Source organism: Hippoglossus hippoglossus, chromosome 15 (assembly GCF_009819705.1).
Source record: "Hippoglossus hippoglossus isolate fHipHip1 chromosome 15, fHipHip1.pri, whole genome shotgun sequence".
In the NCBI taxonomy this organism is placed as follows: domain Eukaryota; kingdom Metazoa; phylum Chordata; class Actinopteri; order Pleuronectiformes; family Pleuronectidae; genus Hippoglossus; species Hippoglossus hippoglossus.
The window spans coordinates 25,532,093-25,544,667 of record NC_047165.1 but is presented as its reverse complement, the minus strand read 5'-3'; the positions used below and the strand labels follow the sequence as shown (position 1 = coordinate 25,544,667).

General features: G+C 38.3%; 1 protein-coding gene across 1 annotated transcript in view; it reads right to left on the bottom strand.

Moving 5' to 3' along the window:
• Positions 1-810: 810 nt before the first annotated feature.
• The window catches only part of hells (helicase, lymphoid specific), a 38,058-nt gene continuing 26,293 nt past the window's right edge, over positions 811-12,575 (bottom strand). Inside the window, 6 exon segments of the mRNA XM_034609449.1 lie at positions 811-1,371; positions 7,311-7,387; positions 8,778-8,874; positions 9,197-9,356; positions 9,457-9,573; positions 10,169-10,288. Coding sequence (XP_034465340.1) covers positions 1,283-1,371; positions 7,311-7,387; positions 8,778-8,874; positions 9,197-9,356; positions 9,457-9,573; positions 10,169-10,288 — 660 coding nt within the window. The 3' untranslated portion in view covers positions 811-1,282.

Sequence of the window (12,575 nt, the reverse complement as noted above, 5' to 3'; positions counted from 1 at the left end):
GATATATTAATTTGTGATATATTATTTTCCACTTTCCTTCAAACATTATGTCTAATAATAATTTGAAAAACAAAAACCTCTGATAATTTAATATTTGTTTAGGAATGTTTTTAGCCAAAATGGTACAGAAACAAGATGTCTTAACAGAGAACACTAATGCCAGCTGAATGACTATTTTTGAGTTGCTGCATACTTATTCAGTTTAGCCTAGGCTGTGCTATAAGGTCATAATATTGACTTATTTGTGCTTTGCAGGACTGTATACATCTATTTATATGGTAAAAGGTGAAGTATGGCCAAAGCACCAGTGGGTTCTTAAACTGCAACTGACTGAGAATAGGCTAAGGGAGAAAAATTTGCCATGGCTTTCTCCTTCAATTGTTAGTCGCAACAATATTGCTGCATTTAATCAATTATCATTAATTGGCAACAATTGTTTTATTAATTATAGTACATTTTTGACTCACTTCACCAAGGCCATATTCTTAGATCCTTTTCCAAATGGGTCTCATCCACTCGTCCATCATTATGCCTACATGTCTATTGAACAGGACCCCCAGAATAAAAACAGTATGATGGTTGGGATGATGATCACTCCCAGACAATAGAGTTTGTTGTACAGAGGAAGACATGGGCAGTTGAATTCAAAGCGGGTGTAGATCTTGATGCTCACCAAGGTCAGGATGACACAGATCCCATTGGAAAAAAATAAAAATAACTAGTATATGAGACTGCATACACACACCACCACCCTCTGCATCTTATGACAATACAAATGTAACATGTTTTTCAGAAAATGTTGGCAGAAAAAAAAAGTTATAAAACCATATACTTTATTTGTTTTTATAAAAAGACATGAAAGAACTTGCATGCCTTACCTGCATGAAAGAGCTTTGATCACAGCATTGTTAACCATAGTTAGGAAGAGTGTTTTGAATGGGGGAAAAATACATTTTAATAAAGAGGCCTAACCAACTGGATCACATGACTACAGCTTGTCTTGTCAAACAGATACATGGTAACAATCATAGAACAGTTTGAGAAAAGGACTTATCTTTATCTTTTGCCATTAAAATCTAAATCTCACTGACATTGACAATGTTCAACAAAGCTCATTAAACAGAGTATTATCAAGCCAATTAACAAACAGAGAAAATACACTTATTAACATCAACAGCAGTTTCAGTCTCTACTACTAGTATCAGAAGCTGTTAGCCCTCAGAATTTAGCTTGATTTCTCTCCTGAAGGAATGTGGTCAGATGGTCACATCTGAATATGTTCTCAGGTCAGTGAGATTTCTGAAGACTCTTTGGCATCAGTTACTCTGAAGACTCCAACCTTCTCTTTGTTCAAGCTCCCCTTTTCTTTGTCTAAAAGTAAAGACAAAACAAATAAGAATCACACTTTACATCTGCAAGTAGATAGAGTGAATTTTCATTTCTGGGTGAACTATCCCTTTAAGTTTACTGTGGCAGTAGCTAACTCTTACTCTTTGGAGACAGGAACGTGTCAGCAAAATGCAGTCTAGATTGCAGATCAGGTTAAAAAAAGCATAATTCTGTTTCCAAATATACTGGCCATTTTGTGATGGTGCTTAAATTACTTTTAAGTCGTATTTCAATGTCTCAGATTGTAAAGAATGCAGTTTCATTTGTGGCAACATGAATAGTTGTGTCATGTGATATTTAGTCAGGAGGTTTGGAAGCTCTTTAACAATAGCCCCTCTGCATTATAGCACTATTTAGAGGTTGATTTGGATCAGAAATTTCTCAATCTGGAATGTCCATGATATGACCTTATCATAAGCATTTCAGATTTACTTAATGATTGTGGCCCGAAAACATAAAGATAATGGTATTATCACAACATTGATAGAAAGTTAAAAAAAAGAAAAAAAAGAAAAATTTCAATTATTAATAGAAGTAGCATTAAATTAAATTGAATTTGTCCCCCTATAGTTTCACTTAACCCTCTTCCACATACAACACTGGATCTCAGCGTTAACAAGCGTTGCAAACTCCAGTCCATCCATCATATTGATGTTTTTCCAGCTCTACAGATTCAGGCGCATGTGGTTGAGTTCATTGTATTCCTCCATGATTGCATCGGTTAGTACATTTCATCATGGCCACACCTGTAAATGGTGTGGGGTTTGTAGATAATTGGCAGACTTTTTGGAGGAAACCTGGTCTTGTTAGGAGAGACGGTGTTCATCCCACTTGGGATGGAGCAGCTCTCTTATCTAGAAATATTACTCAGTCTATAGAATGACAACCCAGAGTTGGGACCAGGAAGCAGAGCTGCAGTGCTAAACACTTCTCTGCGCTCCCTCTGGATCAGTCACACAACCACAAACCCATAGAGATTGTGTCTGTCCACCGTTAAATTATGTAAATCAAACAATAACAGAGGGAGAATTCTACACAAAAAAACTAATACAAATTAACAACCTCTGCAACAACTCAAGAAACAAAGACTTTTAAAAAGTGGACTTTAAACATAAGATCATTATCATCAAAGGCTATTTTAGTAAATGAACTAGTCCCAGATCAAAAAATAGATTTATTGTGCCTCACTGAGACCTGGCTGCATCCCGATGAATATGTCAACCTAAATCAGTGGTCGCCAACCCGTCGATCGCGATCTACCGGTCGATCTCTCAGTCTTCACTGTCGATCCCCAAACTCTCTGGACTCACTGGCTGTCATCGTGCCAGATCAGCTGTGTGTGCTGTCTGTTTTTCACACGCGCTGTGTGTCTGCTACTGGTGGTGGAGTTGCAGGTTATCTCCTGCATTTCCTTCAAGAACAAGTTGGTTTATGTACTAAACTAAATGTCAGGACTCTACGGTATGAAGACGCGCATCTTTCGGTCTGTCGATAACAATCAAAGACCCGTTGGAACAAATGAGTGGATTCAGAAAGTGAAACGCTGGAGTGCTTTTACTCTGAAACAGGTTCGGAAAGTGTTGTAAATACATTTGTGTCATAGACAGATAAAAATTGTGGTTCACAGCAGAATAAAAATGATCTTTCACCTGAGTTTTAATGTTTATCTGATGAATTTATGTCACAAACATATGGTTGCAACACTTTCTGTAAGCCTTTTCAAAATAAAAGCACTCCAGCGTTTCGGTTGATGGAATCCATTCCCTTGTTTAAAAATGTTTTTTTATTGTGAAATATTTGCAGGAGTGGAAGATGTTCGGCTTCATACTGTGTAGCACTGGTATTTATTTGAGTACAAGGGACTTCTTTCATACAAGGCAATAACTATATTTGTGACAATATTAAAATCAAAGCCTATATGCAAAACATTGTGCTGCAGTAGCAGCTCCTCTGCAGAACATGATGTGGAACTGAGTAGCTACATATTGTACATTGTAAATATGAATTGATATTAGTTTGAATATTGTGCATTGAATAGAAAAAGTTGCACAACTGCCTTTCTTTGTGTATATTTCTTTCTTGTACATTCAGCCTTTAACAGAAATTGCAAAAAATAATAAATATGACCCTCCGAAGTGTTTTTTTTGGAAGATATCAGGGTGGTAGATCTCGGCTTAAGTTTGGAATTAAAAGTGATTAAAAGGTTGGTGACCACTGGCCTAAATGAATCTACTCCCCCAGTCATGTAAATTCACACGTTCCCCGAGACTTTGGCCGAGGAGGTGGAGTTGCTGTTATTTTGAACTCCAGTCAATCAATTAATCCTAAATGGAACGGAATTCCCTGAGTTTTTAAATCAAACCTAGTCCTAAAAAAACTATAAAATTATTGTTGTCGGTGACTTTAATATTCATGTTGACAATAATAATGATAGCTTTAGCGTAGCATTTATTTCAGTACTAGACTCAATTGGCTTCAGTCAGTGTGTACACCAACCTACTCATTGTTGTAACCACACACTTGACCTTGTATTATCATACAGTGTCAATTTCTCTTCAGCACTGTAGCCAGGCTGACAGAGTCACACCTCCACCCAACCCAGTATTCCTCAATCCCTGAATAGCAATATCTTTATGAACTTCTTTAATGATAAAATTCTAACTATTAGAAATAAAATCAACCATCTCCTGCCCTCAGTTTACACTAATACCCTATCAAGAATAGAAATCTCAGAAACTGCTGAGAATCTTACCAATTATGTAAGCTTCTCTCTGATCACCCTTGATCAGCTGACCAAAATAATCTCATGTTCTAAACCAACAACTTGTATCTTAGATCCCATTCCTACAAAATTACTGAAAGAAATTCTGCCCCTAATTGATAGTACGTTACTGAACACAATCAATCTGTTATTATTATCAGGATATATATATTGTATCACAGTCCTTTAAACTAGCTGTATCAAACCCCTTCTCAAATTCGTGCAAATTAATGATGAGTCATCTGTGCGCACCAAAGTTAACCACGGTGTTCCACAGGGCTCTGTGCTCGGCCCAATTTTATTCACATTATATATGCTTCCATTTGGAAACATTTTCAGGACACACTCGGTAAATTTCCACTGCGGATGACACCCAGTTATATTTGTCAATAAAACCTGAACAATGTAATCAAATAACTAAACTCCAAGCATGTCTCAAGGACATAAAAACCTGGACGACCCGCAATTTTCTCTTATTAAACTCAAATAAAACAGAGGTTCTAATTCTTGGCCCTAAACACCTTAGAGATACATTATCTAATGATATAGCTGCGCTAGACGACATTGCCCTTGCTTCCAAAGAAACAGTCAGGAACCCGATTTGTCCTTTAATTCGCACTTAAAACAAATTTCTAGGACCGCCTTCTTCCACTTGCGTAATATATAAAAAAATCAGACATGTCCTTTCTCAAAAAGATGCAGAAAAACTAGTCCATGCCTTTGTTACATCGAGACTTGATTATTGTAATTCCTTATTATCAGGCTCCAGCAGTAAGTCGTTAAGACTCTGCAGCTTGTCCAAAATGCTGCAGCACGTGTCCTGACAAGACCAGGAAAGAGGAGCACATTTCTCCAGTATTAGCTTCGCTACACTGGCTTCCGGTTAAATCTAGAATATAATTAAAAATTCTCCTCACCTTCAAGGCCCTTAATAATGTGGCACCATTATACCTCAAAGAGCTGATAGTACCTTATCAACCCACTAGAGCACTGCCCTCCCAGAATTCAGGCTTACTTTTTGTCCCTAAAGTCTCTAAAAGTAGAGTAGGAGCCAGAGCTTTCAGCTATCAAGCTCCTCTCCTATGGAATCATCTCCCACTTTCAGTTCGCGAGGCGGACACCATCTGTACGTTTAAGAGTAGGCTTAAGAACTTCCTTTTTGATAAAGCTTATAGTTAGAGCCGGTCCAGGCTTGTCTTAGACCTGCTCTTAGTTATGCTGTTATGGGTCTAGAATGTCGGGGGACACATGACACACGGAGCTTCTCTTTCCAGTTTTTCCTTCCTCTTCTCCATCCTTATCACATCAAAGAAATTATTATCTCATCAATACATGTTACTGACTTGACTTCTTCCCCAGAGTCCCTTTGCCTTATCGTCCGCAGATCCAGGGCCGCATCGTGGATTATGATCTGTGGATCGCGTTTCAGAGACCGTGATCGTAATGGCGGATCCTGTATCGTGCTGGCTGATTGTGATAATAATGGTGGAACCTGTATTGTGTTGGCATCTGATAATGGTGTTGGACCACGATTGAGGTGGCAGCTGATGGTGGATCCTGATGGCGGCAGTGGACAATGACTGGACTATAGTGGCATCCGATCTTGATGGTGGATCATGATCGTGGTGGCTGCTGACCATGGACTATGATTACATCAAGACTGCTTGATATATAATATTTCTCCTCAGATACTCGACCATTACTGACAATAATCCATCAATTCATTGAACTTCCTTTATGCTACAAAGTGTTTATTCTAATCAATGCTGCAAATACCCTTATCTTGCTGATGTCCTCCTTTACACTTGACATCTATTGCCCTTCTGTCCGTCCTGGGAGAGGGAGCCCTCACATGTGGCTCTCTATGAGGTTTCTACGTTCTTTTTACCCTGTTAAAAGGTTTTTTTTGTAGTTTTTCCTTACTCTTGTTGAGGGTTAAGGACAGAGGATGTCACACCCTGTTAAAGCCCTATGAGACAAATTGTGATTTGTGAATATGGGCTATACAAATAAAATTTGATTGATTTAATGATTGATGGCTCCAGCTGATGCGGCATAGAGTATAATAGGCATATTTGGTTTTGTACACAACATTCACTTATTTTTCCCTTTGTTCCATTTCATTGAATAGATACCAAAATGCATTACATTCAAACAATTTGAGAAAGGTCATGGTTTAATTCCAGCTCCTTCAGTCCGCATGTCAAAGTGTGCTGACGTTTATGCTGAAGTAAAGCACTTCGTTAAAACTAGAAAAGTGCTGTATAAATGCAGTCTATTTACGATTCCATTTAACATACTCCACACCGGCTGTGGCTCAGGAGGTAGAGCTGGTCGTCCACCAACCAGAAGGTTAGGCAAGATACTGAACCCCAACTTGCTCCCGATGGCTGTGCTGGCAGTGCATGAATGTTGTATGATGGAGAAAGTTCTGCACAGGGATGGGTTGTATGAATGTGTGTGTGAATGGATGGATAGCAAAACACTACGGTTTAACGCTTTGAGTGGTCATCAAGACAAATAAAAGCCCTCTATAAATACAGACCATTTACTTACTGGTCAGATGCAAGACAATTAAAACAGGAAGAAGGCATGTCAGTCCTCATTGATGGTTCAAGTGAGACCTTCATTCTCTGGCAAGCTCCTGCCACTTTGGTTTGCATCCCAGAAAGTAAAGCACACCTGGCTAGAGGAGCCATTTACCTCGCACTTCCAATTGAAGTTGGATAGTAAGCATAAATGAACTGGTCCAAAGTTAGTTTGGGACTAAACAAGATCTTGGTAGTTGTATTGGTTCAACAGTCTTTACTCAGTATATGGAACCACTTGGTTGAAGTAATATTAGATCAAAATATAATTTTTCTATTATCTACTTTGTTACATGAATTAAAAACACCCATGCTTCACAGAGATAATGGACAATTTGTTTTGAATGATGTCTCAACAGGAATGTCTCACCAGTGTATTTGGTCAAACAGCCTGTTTTGACACTATATCTTTGAGCGATTTATATACTGACTTAATTCTGTTAACTAAAAGGCCTTGCAGAGTTATAGAAATTCAATTTTAGATGATTGCACAGCAAAACACAAAAGATGACTATTCGTTAATAATAAATGTACACTAATACCAAAAACTGCAGATTTATGAGTCTCCTCACCCAGCATGTCACTGCGATCCAGCAAAATCTCCAGGTCCTTGTCACTGATCACCTTCCCCCTTGATGCTTTCATCTGCCTGAATTGAACACAAATGACAGCCAAATATTACTTTCTTCTTACTGTATGTTATTTAACCTCTTGACATTCTGGTGAAATTCGCCTAAAACGCCCATCTAAGGCATACCCAAAGTAAATTGAAAGCTGTTCTTGAACCATTTGGAGTACATGCATGGTTTTGGTCTCTTTTGAAAGGTAACACTCTGAATTGTTTCCCCCAACAGAAGTGCACTGTAAGTGCTACTGGCATTGAGTAATAGAAGTTGGAATACACTGAAGTAGAAGGTTTTTATTTCCGCCTGAATATTTTTTGGTAAACAGATGCCTGCAGATGACTCTAGCTGGGACTTATGAGCTGGAAAACACAATGGGACCACAGCATGAAGCCTTACCTAGCCCATGTTCAAATTTGATAACAACGCCACAGAAAATGAATATTTTACACATGTTTTTCTAAGGGTATGTTTAGGCGGTTTCCAAAAAAGGCCATTTGGAGACTCCAAAGGACCCTTGGTAACCATGGTCACACGCACGCACACACGCACACACGCACGCACACGCCTTCTTCGGTCGAGTAATTTGTTTTCTCCAAACGTTTCGCCATTGTTTACCTTCTAACGTCTCAGAAACTCTCAAAAACAACACTTTTTGCCTTTTATGCACGGACGCACGAGAAACTGGCACCAGCTGTTTGTCTTTACCCAGTGACTTCCTCGTTGTGGCTTTAAATTTACCCCCTGAAGCAGCATATCTGCGTGTTCGAAATTTCATTGGCTATACGAAGTGCCAGTCATCAGAAAAAATCGGTTGCAATTGGCTCAGTCTTTACACGACAGAAGAGGGGCAGGCACTGTCCTTCAACGAGGTCTCTCAAGGTTGGCTATTGTAGGCTGTGGACAGGACATGCCAGCTCCTATTGGGTCAAGTGAGCTGTCAATCTAAAGTTCAGAGTGCAGCCTCCATTTTGAAATCAAGATATCGGCTATGTTTACATGCAAACGGGAGTTACAAGGGAAAATACATCAAAGGTTACACATAGCTGCTGGCTAGTTTGAAATGACGCAACCGCAGTCTGTGGGTATTTATTGATGTAATAATGTGTTTTGGACTAAATATGTTACTGGATTGGATCGTCTGGCAAGACCCTTTTGTTTTTTGGTTGGTGGTCTGACAGAGGTGTTGATTGTACCTGCTGTGGTGATTGTATCTTGAAATGGTTTGCATCAATCGAATCACAAGAATCTTAGCTTTCCAAAGATATGTCGCATCAGTACCTAGCTATACGAAGCAGTTGTGTAAATAACAAAGTTTGACGCTTAACAGTGAGGATTTTTAACAGGTTAAAGAGCAATTTTAGGTCTTTACAGTCCATAGCACTTCACATCTTGGAACAGAGGATCATGTCTTACTTCTCAGTGTCTCTGGTTTTGATCAGTTGCATGAGTTCATCCAGATCAATGCAGCTCTTACTTTGGTTCAGCTCTGCCTTCCCGCCTTTGAACTTATCTATTGAGGACAGCAACATAAGAAAACAATTTATAATCAATATTTGTAAAATATTTCTCATTACCTTCGATCCATTGCTTTCCATTCCAAAAGGAAATGCAAGATAAGATCAATAATAGTTATAGAAAATAATAAAACATTGTTTTTCTATAGTGCTTTTCAAGGAACTCAAAGACACTTTACATAGAGTTTAAAAGACATATACTGATGATAAAAATAATTAAACGTATAATACATATATATATTAAAATAATCTATTGTGGCAGTGAATGAGGTGAGAGTAAACTTCATATCGGTATCCTATCAAAATGAAGCTTCTCACTCTTGTGAATGACCATCTGTTCCAGCTTCCTCTTTGCAGAGGCTCTCTCCAGGATCTTCTGGTCAATGGTGTTGGCTGTGACGAGGCGGTACACCAACACTGGTTTTGTTTGACCAATGCGGTGACAGCGGTCCTGCGCCTGCAGGTCTGCCTGGGGGTTCTGAAGTAGGGAGGATCATCATCACATGCCAGCTAATCTCAATAAATGTATCGGAAATACTTGAAATGGCAAGAGTTTATTATACATGACTTTCACACACCCAGTCGCTGTCAAAGATGATGACTGTATCAGCAGCTGTGAGGTTGATCCCAAGTCCTCCTGCTCTGGTGCTCAGCAGGAACAGGAACACCTCTGGATCTTTGGAAAACTTGGTTATCTGGGGAAGAAAAATAGTGTGCTAAGCAGTAAAATGGACATGTAGTACTAACAAATGAGAATGCCATCACACCCACTCCCTCATGTAAACCCTGTCTTTCAAAGCTGCTGTGGATCCTAAATGTAACTAATTACTGCCTTGTTTGTGTGTTTTAGGTAGTACGCTGTAAGCTTTGCAGAATTGTGGTTACATGCTAAAAGGATGTATTTTACGAAGAAAAAATAGTCCTTGGGCAAGACCCTTAACCCCTAATTGCCCCCAATGGCTGTGCGGTGGGTGAATGGAATGTGTGATAAGAGTATTACATTATGTAGAAGAGCTGTAAGAATGTGTGTGAATAGTTGAATGGACTAGTGGAGTTCAGTACTTTGAATGGTCTTTTAAACTATGAAAGTGCTATTTAAATGCAGTACTTTGTGTTCAGATGCTCAGAAGACCTGTTCTGGAAAACATGGAGCTAATTTTTTGACAGCAGTCAACAACAGATGTAGCCTTGTTGTTCAGAGTGTTATACTATTTATCCTTACAGAGTCATTTACAGAATCCTGCTCACAATGCTCTCCACTATACATAAAGTTCAATGTTTAAAACTCACATTTTCATCTCTGTCGGAGTAAGACATGCTGCCATCCAGTCGGCTGTACAGGAAGCCCCGCAAATAGCAGTAATCCATTAGTATATCCAAGATGGAGGTCATCTGACTGAAGATCAGAACCTGGATTACAAAAATCAATCACACATGCAAGTTGAATGCAAGTTTAACTAACGGCACATATGTGAACACATAAGTGACTAAAAGTAAAACCACGAGGCTCTGCTTTAAACCAAAGTGGACACTTTTTTCCCCTCGTCAGGATCCTGTAGAATGACTACAATCGGTGAAATGATTGATCAGTAGTAGGGCTGTTGACTGGTTTTGATCTATCACAAACTTTACCTGCTTTGGAGAATATTGGTCACTCAGCACAAGTTACCATGGTGATTTACTGCAGTGAGAAGTGAAACAGTTCCATAGTACCAGAAACTCAGGGTCAAAACTAAGTTATCTTGATAACCGCAAATCCTGCTTAATAGTACAGACCCCAGGTCAGCCATACGTCAGGATGGAAGAAATACTGCATAGTTAGAAGGACTGTTTACACTCACATGCTCTGCATGAACATAATGGAGAAAAAAAAATGTTACCACAGAGATCAACTGAAATATGAATCACTGAGCTTATACATTTCTTCATGCTTAATTTAGATTTTAGATGGCCATAAAGACATCTGTGATACAGCAAAATTTGAATTTAAACTAGGGCTGTCAAACGATTACAATTTTTAATCACGATTAATCACCATTTCTAAATGCCTGAAAAATCTCCATTTTCTATGTATATTGTTGTGGGAACGGAAAGATAAATGACAGAAGGCAGATGTATACATTTAACATATTTCTTTTTATTGATGAGAAGTCCAAATGATAGTTAAGATTGAAAAATTTAATAAAATTTACATAAAACATACCACACCTTAATTAAAATGGGCTGTCTCTTTGTTATGCCTCTGAGCAAACATAGGGGGATGTTATTTAGAATTTTTTTTTCTTTTAATCAAACTCAAAGAAAACCTTTATCCTAAACAATTGGGGCATCTTTGCCTTTGCTCTTCTTTTTTTTTTTTTTTTTTTTTTTAAGAGGATGGTTGAATACTACGGAAGCGTATTGCATTCACTTGAAAAAAATAAAAAAAGTTCAGTTTTTCCGAGATAATTATCTCGGAAAAACAGGAAAAAATAAGAGAAAAACAGAGCTTTTTTTACATGCTTTTATTTTGAAAGTGAAGTTCCTGTATAGACGCGGACTTCCTGTTATGAATCTGTAACTTCACAAAGGAAAAGGTTGATGTTTTAGCGACCCTCCGAAGAGGCACAAGCTCTTACGGTGTTGTTTAGGGAAGTTTCAAATAAACCTGAAAACATCAGTTGAAAGTCTCGACCATCTTTCGGGGATATGCTACAGATAGATAAAGGATAGTTTTAATTTTTGTCCATAATTCAAATATTTCGTTTGTTAGTGTAAGCTATTTTATTTAGTGGCTCTATTATGGAAGATTGATGTGTAGTTCCTGTTATAAGCAGGGTGTTGGTTGGGACTCTTGTTTTGAAAGGGGTTCTAACGGAAGAGGGTTCTGTCGATAGAGAAGTTTTGAAGTGTGAAGGAAAGTAACCGGGTGTGATTTCGGCTGAGGCCTGTGACAGTATAAGAGAACAACACGCTCGGCTACATTAGTCTTTTGTGGTTCACTGTTATTTATACAGAAGGAGAGTCTGACAGTTTGAAGCGACGCTATACGTCATGGCGCTAATACAAGAAATCGTGCCAAACAAAAGACTGTCTAAGAGTGCAACAGTTACATGCAGCCCGCTGAACAAGGGCTCTATGCGAAACGTCCATGCAAAATTGAATGTAATACGCTTCCGTATATTAGCGCCATGACGTATAGCGTCTATTCAGGAACTTCACTTTCAAAATAAAAGCATGTAAAAAAAGCTCTGTTTTTGTAATAAATTTTTTTTCCTGTTTTTCCGAGATAATTATCTCGGAAAAACAGTTTTTTTTTTTCTTTTTTTTAATCCAGAAAAACAGAACTTATCTTGGAATTTCCAAGATAGTTATCTCAGAAAAACAGAGCGTTTTTTTTTTTTTTTTTAGAAAAACAGAACTTATCTCGGAATTTCCGAGATAATTATCTCAGAAAAACAGATTTTCTTTTTTCAAGTGAATGCAATACGCTTCCGTAGAATACAACTTTTTTATTTGCTTTTTTAAATCAAACAAACAACCAAACCTTACACAATTAAATGTGAAATCTGAATGTGAGCCCATCTGTAGAAGCAGTGTTGTGCCGGTTCACACTTAAAAGGAACGAGTTCCAAGTTCACTTCATGCAGATGAAAATGAACTAGTTCACGTTCATAGTTCATTTTTTATTGGGATGATTTAGGTGACAAACATAGGG